The 20,727-nt window shown below is 45.8% G+C and overlaps 1 protein-coding gene across 1 annotated transcript in view; it reads left to right on the top strand.

The window, feature by feature from the left end:
• The first annotated feature begins 13,055 nt into the window (after positions 1–13,055).
• Positions 13,056–20,727, top strand: part of LOC120046034 (ABC transporter G family member 20-like) — a 45,893-nt gene continuing 38,221 nt past the window's right edge. The window contains exons 1-2 of the mRNA XM_038990945.1: positions 13,056–13,067; positions 13,547–13,621. Coding sequence (XP_038846873.1) covers positions 13,056–13,067; positions 13,547–13,621 — 87 coding nt within the window. The remainder of the gene's footprint in view (positions 13,068–13,546; positions 13,622–20,727) is intronic.

The following is a 20,727-nucleotide window of genomic DNA, read 5'->3' as shown; positions in this document are numbered from 1 at the left end:
TCCAACCTACACTAAACCACATTTCTGTCTCCAACCTACACTAAACCACATTTCTGTCTCCAATCTATACTAAACCACATTTCTGGCTCCAACCTATACTAAACCACATTTCTGTCTCCAACCTATACTAAACCACATTTCTGTCTCCAACCTATACTAAACCACATTTCTGTCTCCAACCTATACTAAACCACATTTCTGTCTCCAACCTATACTAAACCACATTTCTGTCTCCAACCTATACTAAACCACATTTCTGGCTCCAACCTATACTAAACCACATTTCTGTCTCCAACCTATACTAAACCACATTTCTGTCTCCAACCTATACTAAACCACATTTCTGTCTCCAACCTATACTAAACCACATTTCTGTCTCCAATGTATACTAAACCACATTTCTGTCTCCAACCTATACTAAACCACATTTCTGTCTCCAACCTATACTAAACCACATTTCTGTCTCCAACCTACACTAAACCACATTTCTGTCTCCAACCTACACTAAACCACATTTCTGTCTCCAACCTATACTAAACCACATTTCTGTCTCCAACCTACACTAAACCACATGTCTGTCTCCAACCTACACTAAACCACATGTCTGTCTCCAACCTATACTAAACCACATTTCCTACACATCTGCTTAATATCGGGTCTTTCACAACATCTAACATAAATCAGTGTAACAAACAGGGTAATTAGTTTGCTTGTGTCAGCAAGAACATTACTGTTATTCTCCAGGCTTCTTATATTGTTCCACTTCTTCCCAGTTGCCAGGACAACAAACTGCTTATTTGTAGTCTGATATGCCTAGTTGTCTTTTTTTATTTTATTGTTAAAAAAATACCCATATAGAAAAACAGAGTACACAACAGAGAATCCACACATGGCAAACAACAGTCAGGGTAATACAGCCCATACATTATGTCAACACCTTGTTACTACATTCACCCTTTTGGTTGCTTTCTTGTTATCAGAAGAAGAAATGTTGTTTATATATTGTTCAATTTCATTCTCAAAAATAGTAAAGAGGTTTTTGACTCAGTCATTTACATTTATGAATATGGAATTGAGCTAAAATAACAATGAGGTTGATTTAAGAAGAAAGACTTTGCTATACTTTTAAAACCAAATATCACATTTTCAAGTAGAAGGGGAAATGTTTATGATCAAAAACAATCTCCAGATATCTTGCCACAGCTTCCTGGTATAAGAGCAATACCAAACTAAATGTGAAGCAGTCTCCTGTTGATCATTACAGAAGGTACAAGAAACATCAATCTATTTTTTAAACTTCAAGAAAATGTTTAAGTAGGGCAGCACTTGTGGATTCAATTATATTAAACTTCATTAATCTTATTAGTTAAAAGAAACTCCTGAGAAAGAGACCAAACATTTTCCCAATTAATTTTTCTTAAAAGGGCATTCTAGAAAGACATGACATATGGGACTGAAACAACACATACGCCTAGTTCGCCTGACTACCCCAAATCCTTGCTCTGGCCAAAAGCTACGCCATGCCCACAGACGTTAGTTCCTTCTCCGCAATGAAGTATGTAGCGAACATAGAGCAGCGGAAGAATTCAGTTTGAGTTGTCAGGCAACCTAGTTGTGCTTTTGAAAATAAGTCTAATGAGGCTATGCATTTTTGTAGGCAATTTAATTTTTGATGTCCTGGACAGTGTTGAAGTCAAAAGGATACATTGAAATGCCCCTCAAGTAGCTTGTTTTGTCCTTTTTAGTTTTGAGGTTTCATTCAAAATTCAAAGCATCCTGAATACACCTGAATTGTGATTGAATTGTGTTTGAATTCCCCCTAGACATAGGCCTAAGCCTCCTAGGAGTCCTCAGAACTGATCAATTAACAGCTGCTTTTACAAAAAAACATGACCCTTCTTAACTTTTAACAATTCGACCCTTGTGTAACCAGTACAACAAATCTCCTACATAAAACACCTGTGCAACCAAAGCAATAATGGCAATTAACTATCAACAATATGCAAAGCAGTATCGGGAAAACACACTAACATTACAGACTTATAACGGCAGTACAGTAGAATCCTGCTGTAAACGTATTATACCCATTCATGTTATTGTCCACAATAACAGTCCTCAGACGATGGTCACTCTTCTGACGGCGATTACACTTCATAACACCTGAGTGGGCGGGTGCAGTGTCCAGACGCACATTTCAGGCATTCTGATTGGTTTGTGAATGACAAATAGATAGGTTGAGTAGCCAAACTAACGTGACTGAAGGGGAAAGATACCCTATCTGCACTGACCCTACACACACTCACTAGACGATATATACACACCATATACACACTCACTAGACTATATATACACACACCATATACACACTCACTACACTATATACACACACCATATAGACACTCACTTACACACACCACATTGACACTCCCACACAAAACCCTCACTCACATACACTACATAGGCACACATCTTCCCTGGGTAGGCGTCTCACATCCTCAGCTTGAGGATGACGATGGCCAGGATGACGAAGAAAGTGTTCCAGCCCAGGGTGACAACAAAGCCTCGCCACACTATCATCCTGGAGAGACCCCAGCCTGAGGGAGAGGCAAGATAAGATGGTGTCTTTCTCTCTGTGTGTGTGTGAGAGAGAGTTTGTGTGTGTGTGTGTGAGAGAGAGAGAGAGAGAGAGAGAGAGAGAGAGTGTGTGTGTGTGTGTGTGTGTGTGTGTGTGTGTGTGTGTGTGTGTGTGTGTGTGTGTGTGTGTGTGTGTGTGTGTGTGTGTGTGTGTGTGTGTGTGTGTGTGTGTGTGTGTGTGTGTGTGTGTGTGAGAGAGAGAGAGAGAGTTTGTGTGTGTGTGTGTGTTTGTACTGTGATGTGAAGATGAGAGAGACAGACCGAGAGAGAGCAGAATATCTCTCCTCCACTGTGAGCTCGGGACTATGTATGTATGTATGTACAGTATGTATATATGTCTGTGTGTATGTATGTAAACTCGGCAAAAAAAGAAACATTCCTTTTTCAGGACCTTGTCTTTCAAAGATAATTTGTAAAAATACAAATAACTTCACAGATTTTCATTGTAAAGGGTTTGAACACTGTTTCCCATGCTTGTTCAATGAACCATAAACAATTAATGAACATGAACCCGTGGAACGGTCGTTAAGACACTAACAGCTTACAGACGGTAGGCAATTAAGGTCACAAAACTTAGGACACTAAAGAGGCCTTTCTACTGATTCTGAAAAACACCAAAGAAAGATGCCCAGGGTCCCTGCTCATCTGCGTGAACGTGCCTTAGGCATGCTGCAAGGAGGCATGAGGACTACAGATGTGGCCAGGGCAAAAAATTGCAATGTCAGTACTGTGAGACGCCTAAGACAGCGCTACAGGGAGACAGGACGGACAGCTGATCGTCCTCGCAGTGGCAGACCACATGTAACAACACCTGCACAGGATCGGTACATCCGAACATCCCCCCTGCGGGACAGGTACAGGATGGCAACAACAACTGCCCGAGTTACACCAGGAACACACAATCCCTCCATCAGTGCTCAGACTGTCCGCAATAGGCTGAGAGAGGCTGGACTGAGGGCTTGTAGGCCTGTTGTAATGCAGGTCCTCACCTCGCCTATGGGCACAAACCCACCGTCGCTGGACCAGACAGGACTGGCAAAAAGTGTTCTTCACTGACGAGTCGCGGTTTTGTCTCACCAGGAGTGATGGTCGGATTCGCGTTTCATCGAACGAATGAGTGTTACACCGAGGCCTGTACTCTGGAGCGGGATCGATTTGGAGGTGGAGGATCTGTCATGGTCTGGGACGGTGTGTCACAGCATCATCGGACTGAGGTTGTTGTCGTTGCAGGCAATCTCAACGTACCCTTCCGCAGGCTCATCCTGACATGACCCTCCAGCATGACAATGCCACCAGCCATACTGCTCGTTCTGTGTGTGATTTCCTGCAAGAATGTCAATGTTCTGCCATGGCCATCGAAGAGCCCGGATCTAAATCCCATTGAGTACGTCTGGGACCTGTTGGATCGGAGGGTGAGGGCTAGGGCCATTCCCCCCAGAAATGTCTGGGAACTTTCAGGTGCATTGGTGGAAGAGTGGGGTGACATCTCACAGCAAGAACTGGCAAATTTGGTGCAGTCCATGAGGAGGAGATGCACTGCAGTACTTAATGCAGCTGATGGCCACACCAGATACTGACTGTTACTTTTGATTTTGACCTTTGTTCAGGGACACATTATTCCATTTCTGTTAGTCACATGTCTGTGGAACTTGTTCAGTTTATGTCTCAGTTGTTGAATCTTGTCATGTTCATACACATATTTACACATGTTAAGTTTGCTGAAAATAAACGCAGTTGACAGTGAGAGGACGTTTGTTTTGTTGCTGAGTTTATGTACAGTATTTATATTTGTGTGTGTGTGTGTGTGTCTGTGTGTGTGTGTGTCTGTGTGTGTGTGTGTGTTACCTCTGTACATGATGCATCGCAGGGCTTCAGAAGCATAGGTCTGGGGCAGGGCCAGACTGATGTAACGTAGTGGATAGGGGATGCACTCCACAGGCCAGATTATACCTGTAGGGAGAGGAGGAAAGAGAGAGACTTAGAGAAACAGAGAGATACTTAGAGAAAGAGAGAGACAGAGAGTCTCAGAGAAAGAGAGAGACAGAGAGAAACAGAGAGTCTTAGAGAAAGAGAGAGTGTCAGAGAAAGAGAGAGACAGAGAGAAACAGAGAGTCTTAGAGAAAGAGAGAGACAGAGAGAAACAGAGAGTCTTAGAGAAAGAGAGTGTGAGATGTGTGTGTGTGCTGTTCTTCTTTGTGAGGCTCAGAAGACAGAGACATGTCCTAAACTGATCTGCTTCGGCAACATGGATTTTCTTCCAAGAAAGTGTTATTTTCAGAAAGAGTAATTGGACTGAACTGAATAGGATTTAATTCAACTTTATTGAGAGAACATGGAAGACACTATTGTAGTTTGGCATAGTTACAGAAATCAACCCCCCTAAAACCTACCACTCACCATTGAGGTAAAAGACAGTGTGTGTGTGTGTGTGTCTCTGTGTGCTAGTGTGTGTGTGTGTGTGTGTGTGTGTGTGTCTCTTTGTGCTAGCGTGTGTACGTGTGTCCGTGTGTGTGTGTGACCACTGAGATTGAGGTAAAAGACAGTGTGTGAGTGTGTGTGTCTCTGTGCGTCCTTATGTGAGTGTGTGACGTACCACTGACGATGAGGTTGAGGTAAAAGACAGTGTGTGAGTGTGTGAAGTACCACTGACGATGAGGTTGAGGTAAAAGACAGTGTGTGAGTGTGTGTGTGTGTCTCTGTGCGTCCGTGTGTGAGTGTGTGACGTACCACTGACGATGAGGTTGAGGTAAAAGACAGTGTGTGAGTGTGTGAAGTACCACTGACGATGAGGTTGAGGTAAAAGACAGTGTGTGTGTATGTGACGTACCACTGACGATGAGGTTGGGGTAGAATATACCAAGGGCAGCTTGGGTGGCGTTCTGTTCGTCATCGATGGCGGATGAGATGACCAGACCAAAGGAAGTGCCTGTTATGCCCTGCAGCACGATCAGAGCTATAACCAACACCAGGTTCCCCTCATTAGGGATCTGGAGGGAGGGAGGGAGGGAGGGAGGGAGGGAGGGAGGGAGGGGGAGAGAGAGAGGCGGAGGAGGGGGAGGAAGAGGAAGAGAGAGGGGAAGGAAAGCAAGAGTTGGAGGAGGGGGAGAAGGACGGAGAGAGAGAGGACAGGGATTGGAGGAGGGGGAGAAGGACGGAGAGAGAGAGAGGACAGGGATTGGAGGAGGGGGAGAAGGACGGAGAGAGAGAGAGGACAGGGATTGGAGGAGGGGGAGAAGGACGGAGAGAGAGAGAGGACAGGGATTGGAGGAGGGGGAGAAGGACGGAGAGAGAGAGAGGACAGGGATTGGAGGAGGGGGAGAAGGACGGAGAGAGAGAGAGGACAGGGATTGGAGGAGGGGGAGAAGGACGGAGAGAGAGAGAGGACAGGGATTGGAGGAGGGGGAGAAGGACGGAGAGAGAGAGGACAGGGATTGGAGGAGGGGGAGAAGGACGGAGAGAGAGCGAGGACAGGGATTGGAGGAGGGGGAGAAGGACGGAGAGAGAGAGGACAGGGATTGGAGGAGGGGGAGAAGGACGGAGAGAGAGAGAGGACAGGGATTGGAGGAGGGGGAGAAGGACAGAGAGAGAGAGAGGACAGGGATTGGAGGAGGGGGAGAAGGATGGAGAGAGAGAGAGGACAGGGATTGGAGGAGGGGGAGAAGGACGGAGAGAGAGAGGACAGGGATTGGAGGAGGGGGAGAAGGACGGAGAGAGAGAGGACAGGGATTGGAGGAGGGGGAGAAGGACGGAGAGAGAGAGAGGACAGGGATTGGAGGAGGGGGAGAAGAACGGAGAGAGAGAGGACAGGGATTGGAGGAGGGGGAGAAGGACGGAGAGAGAGAGAGGACAGGGATTGGAGGAGGGGGAGAAGGACAGAGAGAGAGAGAGGACAGGGATTGGAGGAGGGGGAGAAGGATGGAGAGAGAGAGAGGACAGGGATTGGAGGAGGGGGAGAAGGACGGAGAGAGAGAGGACAGGGATTGGAGGAGGGGGAGAAGGACGGAGAGAGAGAGGACAGGGATTGGAGGAGGGGGAGAAGGACGGAGAGAGAGAGAGGACAGGGATTGGAGGAGGGGGAGAAGAACGGAGAGAGAGAGGACAGGGATTGGAGGAGGGGGAGAAGGACGGAGAGAGAGAGAGGACAGGGATTGGAGGAGGGGGAGAAGGACGGAGAGAGAGAGGACAGGGATTGGAGGAGGGGGAGAAGGACGGAGAGAGAGAGGACAGGGATTGGAGGAGGGGGAGAAGGACGGAGAGAGAGAGGACAGGGATTGGAGGAGGGGGAGAAGGACGGAGAGAGAGAGGACAGGGATTGGAGGAGGGGGAGAAGGACGGAGAGAGAGAGGACAGGGATTGGAGGAGGGGGAGAAGGACGGAGAGAGAGAGGACAGGGATTGGAGGAGGGGGAGAAGGACGGAGAGAGAGAGGACAGGGATTGGAGGAGGGGGAGAAGGACGGAGAGAGAGAGGACAGGGATTGGAGGAGGGGGAGAAGGACGGAGAGAGAGAGGACAGGGATTGGAGGAGGGGGAGAAGGACGGAGAGAGAGAGGACAGGGATTGGAGGAGGGGGAGAAGGACGGAGAGAGAGAGGACAGGGATTGGAGGAGGGGGAGAAGGACGGAGAGAGAGAGGACAGGGATTGGAGGAGGGGGAGAAGGACGGAGAGAGAGAGGACAGGGATTGGAGGAGGGGGAGAAGGACGGAGAGAGAGAGGACAGGGATATGAGGAGGGGGAGAAGGACGGAGAGAGAGAGAGGACAGGGATTGGAGGAGGGGGAGAAGGACGGAGAGAGAGAGAGGACAGGGATTGGAGGAGGGGGAGAAGGACAGAGAGAGAGAGAGGACAGGGATTGGAGGAGGGGGAGAAGGACGGAGCGAGAGAGGACAGGGATTGGAGGAGGGGGAGAAGGACGGAGAGAGAGAGGACAGGGATTGGAGGAGGGGGAGAAGTACGGAGAGAGAGAGGACAGGGATTGGAGGAGGGGGAGAAGTACGGAGAGAGAGAGGACAGGGATTGGAGGAGGGGGAGAAGGACGGAGAGAGAGAGGACAGGGATTGGAGGAGGGGGAGAGAGAGGACAGGGATTGGAGGAGGGGGAGAAGGACGGAGAGAGAGAGGACAGGGATTGGAGGAGGGGGAGAAGGACGGAGAGAGAGAGCACAGGGATTGGAGGAGGGGGAGAAGGACGGAGAGAGAGAGGACAGGGATTGGAGGAGGGGGAGAAGGACGGAGAGAGAGAGGACAGGGATTGGAGGAGGGGGAGAAGGACAGATAGAGAGAGGACAGGGATTGGAGGAGGGGGAGAAGGACGGAGAGAGAGAGGACAGGGATTGGAGGAGGAGAGAGTAAAAAGTGAGAAAGACAGCAAAGGAGGGATGGTAACAAGAGAGGGGAAGGTGAAAGAGCATGTCATGTTATTCAATGATATAGTGTCTGTTGCATAAGGGTCTGACTCTTTCTATTGTCACAATACAGAGACCTGTGTGTGTGTGTGTGTGTGTGTGTGTGTGTGTGTGTTACCTTAAAGACAAGCAGCATTAAGATCAGTAGTAAAATGATCTGAACACTGATGATAATCAGCTGGGAGATGAGATACGCCAGCACGGTCTCCATTGAACTCACACCTGGAGAGAGAGACAGTACACTGTGGCTAAATATTTGACCATGGTTACTGATCAAAACCTTAGAAAAACCTTGACAAAGTACAGGCTCAGTGAGCACAGCCTTGCCATTGAGAAGGGTAGACACAGGAAAATCTGGCTCCCTGTAGAGGAAAGGCTGTGCAACCACTGCACAACAGCAGAACCTGAGACGGAGCTGCATTTCCTGACAAAATGTAAAAAATATAAAACAATTAGAGAGTGTCATTTCCCCAAATTTGAAACCCTTATTCAAGGTTTCAAAGACCTCTCTGATGAGGATCGACTGCCCGTCCTGTTGGGGGAGGACGCAGAGAGCTGTGGGTTGGCAGTGCACTACATTGCTGCCTGCCGTAATTTGAGGGACAGTGTCTGACAGACCAATCAACTTGCACATGTCCTCTACTGTATGCTTATTGTTATTGTTGAATGTATGGTTATTTTGACACTTGGTTATTGTTGTTACTGTTGTCCCTTTGACAATTTTGATTCTCATTTTTATTTTTTATATTGTAAATATCCAAAGTAAGCTTTGGCAATATGTACATTGTTACGTCATGCCAATAAAGCAAATTGAATTGAATTGAATTGAATTGAGAGAGAGGGAGAGAGTGAGAATGAGGAATAGAGAGAAAGAGGAATAGAGAGAAAGAGAGTAAGGAGAGAGAGAGAATAAGAAAGAGAGGGATAGAGAGAGAGAAGGAGGAATAGAGAGAAAGAGAGAGGAGAAGAGAGAGGAGAAGGAGAGAGAAAAGAAGAGGGAGAGGTAGAGAGAGAGAGAGAGAGAGAGAGAGAGAGAGAGAGAGAGAGAGAGAGAGAGAGCGAGAGATGATAGGAAGAACATAGAGGAAAATGTGGGGCCCATGGTGATTTAGCTAAATAGTCAATTATTGGACTGAGCCTATCTGCACTGAGCCTATCTGCACTGAGCCTATCTGCACTGAGCCTATCTGCACTGAGCCTATCTGCACTGAGCCTATCAGCACTGAGCCTATCTGCACTGAGCCTATCAGCACTGAGCCTATCAGCACTGACCGTGCACACACTCACTAGACTATATATACACACTCACATACACTACATTGACACTCCCACACAGAACCCAAACACACTCACACACTACATTGACACTCCCACACAGAACCCAAACACACTCACATACACTACATAAACACACACACCCATTAGACACAACGCATACCGAAACAACACAAACACACATTCACATATAGTACCAGTCAAAACTGTGTACACACCTATTCATTAAAGGGGTTTTCTTTATTTTTACTATTTTTACTCTATTTTTTTGAAGACATCAAAACTATGAAATAACACATATGGAATCGTGTCGTAAACAGAAAAGTGTTAAACAAATCAAAATATATTTTATATTTGAGATTCTTCAAAGTAGCCATCCTCTGCCAAATATCAAATATCAAAAATCAAATCAAATGTATTTATATAGCCCTTCTTACATCAGCTGATATCTCAAAGTGCTGTACAGAAACCCAGCCTAAAACCCCAAACAGCAAGCAATGCAGGTGCAGGCACGGTGGCTAGGAAAAACTCCCTAGAAAGGCCAAAACCTAGGAAGAAACCTAGAGAGGAACCAGGCTATGAGGGGTGGCCAGTCCTCTTCTGGCTGTGCCGGGTGGAGATTATAACAGAACACGCCCAAGATGTTCAAATGTTCATAAATGACCAGCATGGTCAAATAATAATAATCACAGTAGTTGTCGAGTGTGCAGCAAGTCAGCACCTCAGGAGTAAATGTCAGTTGGCTTTTCATAGCCGATCATTAAGAGTATCTCTACCGCTCCTGCTGTCTCTAGAGAGTTGAAAACAGCAGGTCTGGGACAGGTAGCACATCCGGTGAACAGGTCGGGGATCCATAGCCGCAGGCAGAACAGTTGAAACTGGAGCAGCAGCACGGCCAGGTGGACTGGGGACAGCAAGGAGTCATCATGCCAGGTAGTCCTGAGGCATGCTCCTAGGGCTCAGGTCCTCCGAGAGAGAGAAAGAAAGAGAGAAAGAGAGAATTAGAGAGAGCATACTTAAATTCACACAGGACACCTGATAAGACAGGAGAAGTACTCCAGATATAACAAACTGACCCTAGCCCCCCGACACAAACTACTGCAGCATAAATACTGGAGGCTGAGACAGGAGGGGTCAGGAGACACAATGATACCCCCGGACAGGGCCAAACAGGAAGGATATAACCCCACCCACTTTGCCAAAGCACAGCCCCCACACCACTAGAGGGATATCTTCAACCACCAACTTACCATCCTGAGACAAGGCCGAGTATAGCCCACAAACATCTCCGCCACGGCACAACCCAAGGGGGGGGCGCCAACCCAAACAGGAAGATCACGTCAGCGACTCAACCCACTCAAGTGACGCACCCCTCCTAGGGACGGCATGGAAGAGCACCAGTAAGCCAGTGACTCAGCCCCTGCAATATGGTTAGAGGCAGAGAATCCCAGTGGAGAGAGGGGAACCGGCCAGGCAGAGACAGCAAGGGCGGTTCGTTGCTCCAGAGCCTTTCCGTTCACCTTCACACTCCTGGGCCAGACTACACTCAATCATATGACCTACTGAAGAGATGAGTCTTCAGTAAAGACTTAAAGGTTGAGACCGAGTCTGCGTCTCTCACATGGATAAGCAGACCATTCCATAAAATTGAGGTCTATAGGAGAAAGCCCTGCCTCCAGCTGTTTGCTTAGAAATACTAGGGACAATTAGGAGGCCTGCGTCTTGTGACCGTAGCGTACGTGTAGGTATGTACGGCAGGACCAAATCGGAAAGATAGGTAGGAACAAGCCCATGTAATGCTTTGTAGGTTAGCAGTAAAACCTTGAAATCAGCCCTTGCCTTAACAGGAAGCCAGTGTAGAGAGGCTAGCACTGGAGTAAAATGATACCATTTTTGGGTTCTAGTCAGGATTCTAGCAGCCGTATTTAGCACTAACTGAGGTTTATTTAGTGCTTTATCCGGGTAGCCGGAAAGTAGTGCATTGCAGTAGTCTAACCTAGAGGTAACAAAAGCATGGATACATTCTTCTGCATCATTTTTGGACAGAAAGTTTCTGATTTTTGCAATGTTACGTAGATGGACAAAAGCTGTCCTTGAAACAGTCTTGATATGTTCATCAAAAGAGAGATCAGGGTCCAGAGTGACGCCGAGGTCCTTCACAGTTTTATTTGAGACGACTTTACAACCATCAAGATTAATTGTCAGATTCAACAGAAGATCTCTTTGTTTCTTGGGACATAGAACAAGCATCTCTGTTTTGTCCGAGTTTAAAAGTAGAACGTTTTCAGCCATCCACTTCCTTATGTCTGAAACACAGGCTTCTAGCGAGGGCAATTTTGGGGCTTCACCATGTTTCATTGAAATGTACAGCTGTGTGTCATCCGCATAGCAGTGAAAGTTAACATTATGTTTTCGAATGACATCCCCAAGAGGTAAAATATATAGCGAAAATCAATAGTGGTCCTAAAACGGAACCTTGAGGAACACCAAAATGTACAGTTGATTTGTCAGAGGACAAACCATTCACAGAGACAAACTGATATCTTTCCGACAGATAAGATCTAAACCAGGCCAGAACTTGTCCGTGTAGACCAATTTGGGTTTCCAATCTCTCCAAAAGAATGTGGTGATCGATGATATCAAAGGCAGCACTAAGGTCTAGGAGCACGAGGACAGATGCAGAGCCTCGGTCTGACGCCATTAAAAGGTCATTTACCACCTTCACAAGTGCAGTCTCAGTGCTATGATGGGGTCTAAAACCAGACTGAAGCATTTCGTATACATTGTTTACTCTACAGAAAATGACCATGGTGATGAATCAACTAGTTTTAGGCACTGTTATCATGTAGTTAGGAGTAGACACTTGGCTGTTGTCAGAATAATTAATGCGGTAGTTTTCCAACATGGCCGCCAGGAGGCGTCGTACGTCAACTGCAAGCCCTCTATAGTGCACTATGGGCTCAGATCATCATCCGTGTACTGACCAGTATTGACCACTAGGGGGAGATGGCGGATCATTCTGATCAAAATCTAATCACATTTTATTTGTCACATGCACGTAACTGGTGTACACTATTGTGATATGTTTGCTTATGAGCCCTTCCCAACATGTGTATGCAGAGTTAAAAAAATAAATAATACAAATAAAAAATAGAATTAAATATACTGAACAAAAATATAAAAGCAACATGCAAACATTTCTACGATTTTACTGAGTTACAGTTCATAACAGTTCATAGGAAATCAGTTCATAGGAAATCAGTCAATTGAAATAAATTCATTAGGCCCTAATCTATGGATTTCACATCACTGGGCAGAGGTGCAGCCATGCGTGGGCCTGGGAAGGCATGGGAGTTACAACGATAAATACATCAAGATAACTAACTAGCTAATATGAAGCTAGCAAACTGGTGATATTTAATTCACCTAGCTAGCTACAGTATGTAAAGTTAGGTAACTAGCGAACATTACGTTAGCAGCTAATTTGAGTTAGCCTGCACACTTAGTTTCTGTAGCAAGCTAGCTAATAATATAATTTTCAACATATATTTACTTACTTGAATAGGTTCTCCCACTGACTCTGTTTTCTTGGTCCTTAGAAATAATGGGAAACAGCCTGTGGTAAAATCAGGGTCTAATAGAAAGACAGAAAGCACCAAAAACATGTTGACAGAAATCTGTTCAGAGAGCTGAGAAACAATGGCATCTCCAGCTAAGACAATCAAAAGCCGACTTCTTCATAAATGAGGCGAAAGGTGATTTAGAAAATCAGACAGTTTACCAGGAAAGACACATTTAAGGGAGATATACAACTGAAAGGTGATGGACGATTGATAGAGGATAGCTACTCTCTAGCCACTATTTTAATCATTTCTTTATTCAGTTTACAGTGAGTTATGTATCGCCCAACGTGGTGACTTTTTCACAATGTTTGATATGATTCCAACTGAATCAGGCCCCTCTCTCAGTAGATACATGGCTCCAGTGTTCACAGAGAGAGAAAACAAACAGGGACAAAGGTGACATGATGACTGGCCCTGAGCCAAGCCTTCACCACCTGACGTTAGTGATATAAATATACCATGAGCAGATATCTCTCCTGTCACACTAAGACCTGTCCTACAGGAACATTCATGACTAAGGCTCTTTCTTAATCTTTCCTTGATTCCTCACATCCTCTCGCCTCCTTCCTCAACTCCATTGTAAAACACCCTGCTGTTTTCTATCTCTCCAGGTGGGTCTGATGAGGAACGGCCAACTGTTGGCAGAGGGACATCCAGAAACCATGATGAAACAGCACAATGCACCGGTGAGTACCCTACAACAGAGTGGACTGTTGACGGAGTGGACTGTTGACGGAGTGGACTGTTGACGGAGTGGACTGTTGACGGAGGGGACTGTTGACGGGGTGGACTGTTGACGGGGTGGACTGTTGACGGGGTGGACTGCTGACGGGGTGGACTGCTGACGGGGTGGACTGCTGACGGGGTGGACTGTTGACGGGGTGGACTGTTGACGGAGTGGACTGCTGACAAAGTAACCCTTTATCACCACTAGACAACAGTCCTGTTAACAGTAGCCCTTCATCACCACTAGACAACAGTCCTGTTAACAGTAGCCCTTCATCACCACTAGACAACAGTCCTGTAACAGTACCCTTCATCACACTAGACAACAGTAACCCTTCATCACCACGAGACAACAGTCCTGTTAACAGTAGCCCTTCATCAACACTAGACAAACAGTAACCCTTCATCACCACTAGACAACAGTAACCCTTCATCACCACTAGACAACAGTCCTGTTAACAGTACCCTTCATCACCACTAGACAACAGTCCTGTTAACAGTAACCCTCATCACCACTAGACAACAGTCCTGTTAACAGTACCCTTCATCACCACTAGACAACAGTACTGTTAACAGTAACCCTTCATCACCACTAGACACAGTCCTGTTAACAGTACCCTTCATCACCACTAGACAACAGCCCTGCTAACAGTACACCTTCATCACCACTAGACAACAGTAACCCTTCATCCACACTAGACAACAGTCCTGTTAACAGTACCCTTCATCACCACTAGACAACAGTCCTGTTAACAGTACCCTCATTCACCACTAGACAACCGTCCTGTTAACAGTACCCTTTATCACCACTAGACAACAGTCCTGTTAACAGTAACCCTTTATCACCGCTAGACAACAGTCGCAACAGTAACCCTTCATCACCACTAGACAACAGTCCTGTAACAGTAACCCTTATCACCACTAGACAACAGTCCTGCTTACAGTAACCCTTATCACACATAGACAACAGTAACCCTTTATCACCACTAGACAACAGTCCTGTTAACAGTAACCCTTCATCACCACTAGACAACAGTCCTGCTAACAGTAACCCTTTATCACCACTAGACAACAGTCCTGCTAACAGTAACCCTTCATCACCACTAGACAACAGTAACCCTTCATCACCACTAGACAACAGTCCTGTTAACAGTAACCCTGTATCACCACTAGACAACAGTCCTGCTTACAGTAACCCTTTATCACCACTAGACAACAGTAACCCTTTATCACCACTAGACAACAGTCCTGTTAACAGTAACCCTTCATCACCACTAGACAACAGTCCTGTTAACAGTAGCCCTTCATCACCACTAGACAACAGTCCTGCTAACAGTAACCCTTTATCACCACTAGACAACAGTCCTGTTAACAGTAACCCTTTATCACCACTAGACAACAGTCCTGCTAACAGTAACCCTTTATCACCACTAGACAACAGTCCTGCTAACAGTAACCCTTCATCACCACTAGACAACAGTCTGCTAACAGTAACCTTATCACCACTAGACAACAGTCCTGCTAACAGTAACCCTTCACACCACTAGACAACAGTCCGCTACAGTAACCCTTCATCACCCCTAGACAACAGCTGCTACAGTAACCCTTCATCACCGCTAGACAACAGTCCTGCTTACAGTAACCCTTCATCACCGCTAGACAACAGTCCTGCTTACAGTAACCCTTCATCACCACTAGACAACAGTCCTGCTAACAGTAACCCTTCATCACCACTAGACAACAGTCCTGTTAACAGTAACCCTTCATCACCACTAGACAACAGTCCTGCTAACAGTAACCCTTCATCACCGCTAGACAACAGTCCTGCTTACAGTAACCCTTCATCACCGCTAGACAACAGTCCTGCTTACAGTAACCCTTCATCACCGCTAGACAACAGTCCTGCTAACAGTAACCCTGTATCACCACTAGACAACAGTCCTGCTTACAGTAACCCTTCATCACCGCTAGACAACAGTCCTGCTTACAGTAACCCTTCATCACCGCTAGACAACAGTCCTGCTACAGTAACCCTTCATCACCACTAGACAACAGTCCTGTTACAGAACCCTTCATCAACCACTAGACAACAGTCCTGCTAACAGTAACCCTTCATCACCACTAGACAACAGTCCTGTTAACAGTAACCCTTCATCACCTAGACAACAGTCTGTTAACAGTAACCTTCATCACCACTAGACAACGTCCTGTAACAGTAACCCTTATCACCACTAGAAAACAGTCCTGTTAACAGTAACCCTTCATCACCACTAGACAACAGTCCTGTTAACAGTAACCCTTCATCACCACTAGACAACAGTCCTGTAACAGTAACCTTCATCACCACTAGACAACAGTCCTGTTAACAGTAACCTTCATCACCACTAGACAACAGTCCTGTTAACAGTAACCCTTCATCACCACTAGACAACAGTCCTGTAACAGTAGCCCTTCATCACCACTAGACAACAGTCCTGCTAACAGTAACCCTTCATCACCACTAGACAACAGTCCTGTTAACAGTAACCCTTCATCACCACTAGACAACAGTCCTGCTAACAGTAACCCTTCATCACCACTAGAAAAACAGTAACCCTTCATCACCACTAGACAACAGTCCTGTAACAGTAACCCTTCATCACCACTAGACAACAGTCCTGTTAACAGTAACCCTTCATCACCACTAGACAACAGTCCTGTTAACAGTAACCCTTCATCACCACTAGACAACAGTCCTGCTAACAGTAACCCTTATCACCACTAGACAACAGTAACCCTTCATCACCACTAGCAAACAGTCCTGTAACAGTAACCCTTCATCACCACTAGACAAAAGTCCTGTTACAGAACCTTTCACACTAGAAACAGTCCTGTTAACAGTACCTTCATCACCACTAGACAACAGTCTGTAACAGTAACCCTTCATCACCACTAGACAACAGTCCTGCTAACAGTAACCCTTCATCACCACTAGACAACAGTCCTGTTAACAGTAACCCTTCATCACCACTAGACAACAGTAACCCTTCATCACCACTAGACAACAGTCCTGTTAACAGTAACCCTTTATCACCACTAGACAGTAACCCTTTATCACCACTAGACAACAGTCCTGTTAACAGTAACCCTTCATCACCACTAGACAACAGTCCTGCTAACAGTAACCCTTTATCACCACTAGACAACAGTCCTGTTAACAGTAACCCTTCATCACCACTAGACAACAGTAAACCCTTCATCACCACTAGACAACAGTCTGTTAACAGTAAACCTTCATCACCACTAGAAACAGTCCTGTTAACAGTAACCCTTCATCACCACTAGACAACAGTCCTGTTAACAGTAACCCTTCATCACACTAGACAACAGTCTGCTAACAGTAACCTTCATCACCACTAGACAACAGTCCTGTATCAGTACCCTTCACACCACTAGACAACAGTAACCCTTCATCACCACTAGACAACAGTCCTGTTAACAGTAACCCTTCATCACCAACTAGACAACAGCCTGTTAACAGTAACCCTTCATCACCACTAGACAACAGTCCTGCTAACAGTAACCCTTTATCACCACTAGACAACAGTCCTGCTAACATTAACCCTTCATCACCACTAGACAACAGTAACCCTTCATCACCACTAGACAACAGTCCTGTTAACAGTAACCCTTTATCACCACTAGACAACAGTCCTGCTAACAGTAACCCTTCATCACCACTAGACAACAGTCCTGTATGCAGTAGCCCTTCATCACCACTAGACAACAGTCCTGCTAACAGTAACCCTTCATCACCACTAGACAACAGTCCTGTTAACAGTAACCCTTCATCACCACTAGACAACAGTCCTGTTAACAGTAACCCTTCATCACCACTAGACAACAGTAACCCTTCATCACAGCTAGACAACAGTCCTTATCAGACCCTTCATCACCACTAGACAACAGTCCTGCTAACAGTAACCCTTCATCACCACTAGACAACAGTCCTGTTAACAGTAACCCTTCATCACCACTAGACAACAGTCCTGTTAACAGTAACCCTTCATCACCACTAGACAACAGTAACCCTTCATCACCACTAGACAACAGTCCTGCTAACAGTAACCCTTCATCCACACTAGACAACAGTCCTGTAACAGTACCCTTCATCACCACTAGACAACAGTAACCCTTCATCACCACTAGACAACAGTCCTGTAGCAGTAGCCCTTCATCACCACTAGACAACATCCTGTTAACAGTAACCCTTCATCACCACTAGACAACAGTAAACCCTTCATCACCACTAGACAACAGTCCTGTACAGTACCCTTCACACCACTAGACAACAGTCCTGTTAACAGTAACCCTTCATCACCACTAGACAACAGTCCGTACAGTACCCTTCATCACCACTAGACAACAGTCCTGTAACGTAACCTTCATCACACTAGACAACAGTCCTGTTAACAGTAACCCTTCATCACCACTAGCAAACAGTCCTGTTAACAGTAACCCTTCATCACCACTAGACAACAGTCCTGTTAACAGTAACCCTTCATCACCACTAGACAACAGTCCTGTAACATAACCCTTCATCACCACTAGACAACAGTCCGTTAACAGTAACCCTTCATCACCCACTAGACAACAGTCCTGTTACAGTAACCCTTCACACACTAGACACAGTCCTGCTAACAGTAACCCTTTACACCCTAGACAACAGTCCTGCTAACAGTAACCCTTCATCACACTAGACAACAGTCCTGTTAACAGTAACCCTTCATCACCACTAGACAACAGTAACCCTTCATCACCACTAGACAACAGTCCTGCTAACAGTAACCCTTCATCACCACTAGACAACAGTCCTGCTAACAGTAACCCTTCATCACCACTAGACAACAGTCCTGCTAACAGTAACCCTTCATCACCACTAGACAACAGTCCTGTTAACAGTAACCCTTCATCACCACTAGACAACAGTAACCCTTCATCACCACTAGACAACAGTCCTGTTAACAGTAACCCTTTATCACCCACTAGACAACAGTCCTGTAACAGTAACCCTTCATACCACTAGACAAACAGTCCTGTAACAGTACCTTCATCACCACTAGACAACAGTCCTGTTAACAGTACCCTTCATCACCACTAGACAACAGTCCTGTTAACAGTAACCCTTTACACCAATAGACAACAGTCCTTAACAGTAACCCTCATCACCACTAGACAACCGTCCTGTTAACAGTAACCCTTCATCACCACTAGACAACAGTAACCTTCATCACCACTAGACAACAGTCCTGCAACAGTAACCCTTCATCACACCTAGAACAACAGTCTGCTAACATAACCCTTCATCACCACTAGACAACAGTAACCCTTCATCACCACTAGACAACAGTCCTGCTAACAGTAACCCTTCATCACCACTAGACAACAGTAACCCTTCATCACCACTAGACAACAGTAACCCTTCATCACCACTAGACAACAGTCCTGCTAACAGTAACCCTTCATCACCACTAGACAACAGTCCTGCTAACAGTAACCCTTCATCACCACTAGACAACAGTAACCCTTCATCACCACTAGACAACAGTCCTGCTAACAGTAACCCTTCATCACCACTAGACAACAGTCCTGTTAACAGTAACCCTTCATCACCATAGACAACAGTCCTGTAACAGTAACCCTTCATCACCACTAGACAACAGTAACCCTTCATCACCACTAGACAACAGTCCTGCTAACAGTAACCCTTCATCACCACTAGACAACAGTCTGTTAACAGTAACCCTTCATCACCACTAGACAAACAGTAACCCTTCATCACCACTAGACAACAGTCCTGTAACAGTAAACCCTTCTCACCACTAGACAACAGTCCTGTAACAGTAACCCTTCATCACACTAGACAACAGTCCTGTTAAAAAACCCTTCATCACCACTAGACAACAGTAACCCTTCATCACCACTAGACAACAGTCTGCTAACAGTAACCCTTCATCACCACTAGACAACAGTCCTGTTAACAGTAACCCTTCATCACCACATAGACAAACAGTAACCCTTCATCACACTAGACAACAGTCCTGTACAGAACCCTTCATCACCACTAGACAACAGTCCTGCTAACAGTAACCCTTCATCACCACTAGACAACAGCCTGTACAGTAACCCTTTATCACCACTAGACAACAGTCCTGCTAACAGTAACCCTTCCTCACCACTAGACAACGTCCTGCTAACAGTAACCCTTCATCACCACTAGACAACAGTCCTGTAACAGTAACCTTCATCACCACTAGAAAACAGTAACCCTTCATCACCACTAGACAACAGTCCTGCTAACAGTAACCCTTCATCACCACTAGACAACAGTCCTGTTAACAGTAACCCTTCATCACCACTAGACAACAGTCCTGCTAACAGTAACCCTTTATCACCACTAGACAACAGTAACCCTTCATCACCACTAGACAACAGTCCTGCTAACAGTAACCCTTCATCACCACTAGACAACAGTAACCCTTTATCACCACTAGACAACAGTCCTGCTAACAGTAACCCTTCATCACCACTAGACAAACAGTAACCCTCATCACCACTAGACAACAGTCCTGCTAACAGTAGCCCTTCATCACCAATAGACAACAGTCCTGTTAACAGTAACCCTTTCATCACCATAGACAACAGAACCCTTCATCACCACTAGACAACAGTCCTGCTAACAGTAACCCTTCATCACCACTAGACAAAGTCCTGTTAACAGTAACCTTCATCACCACTAGACAACAGTCCTGTTAACAGTAACCCTTCATCACCACTAGACAACAGTAACCCTTCATCACCACTAGACAACAGTCCTGCTAACAGTAACCCTTCATCACCACTAGACAACAGTCCTGTTAACAGTAACCCTTCATCACCACTAGACAACAGTAACCCTTCATCACCACTAGACAACAGTCCTGTTACAGTAAACAAAAAAAAAAACCCTTCATCACCACTAGACAACAGTCCTTGCTAACAGTAACCCTTCATCACCACTAGACAACAGTCCTGTATCAGTAACCCT

Source organism: Salvelinus namaycush, chromosome 4 (assembly GCF_016432855.1).
Source record: "Salvelinus namaycush isolate Seneca chromosome 4, SaNama_1.0, whole genome shotgun sequence".
NCBI classification, from domain to species: Eukaryota; Metazoa; Chordata; class Actinopteri; order Salmoniformes; family Salmonidae; genus Salvelinus; species Salvelinus namaycush.
This window is presented reverse-complemented; position numbering and strand designations above follow the sequence as displayed.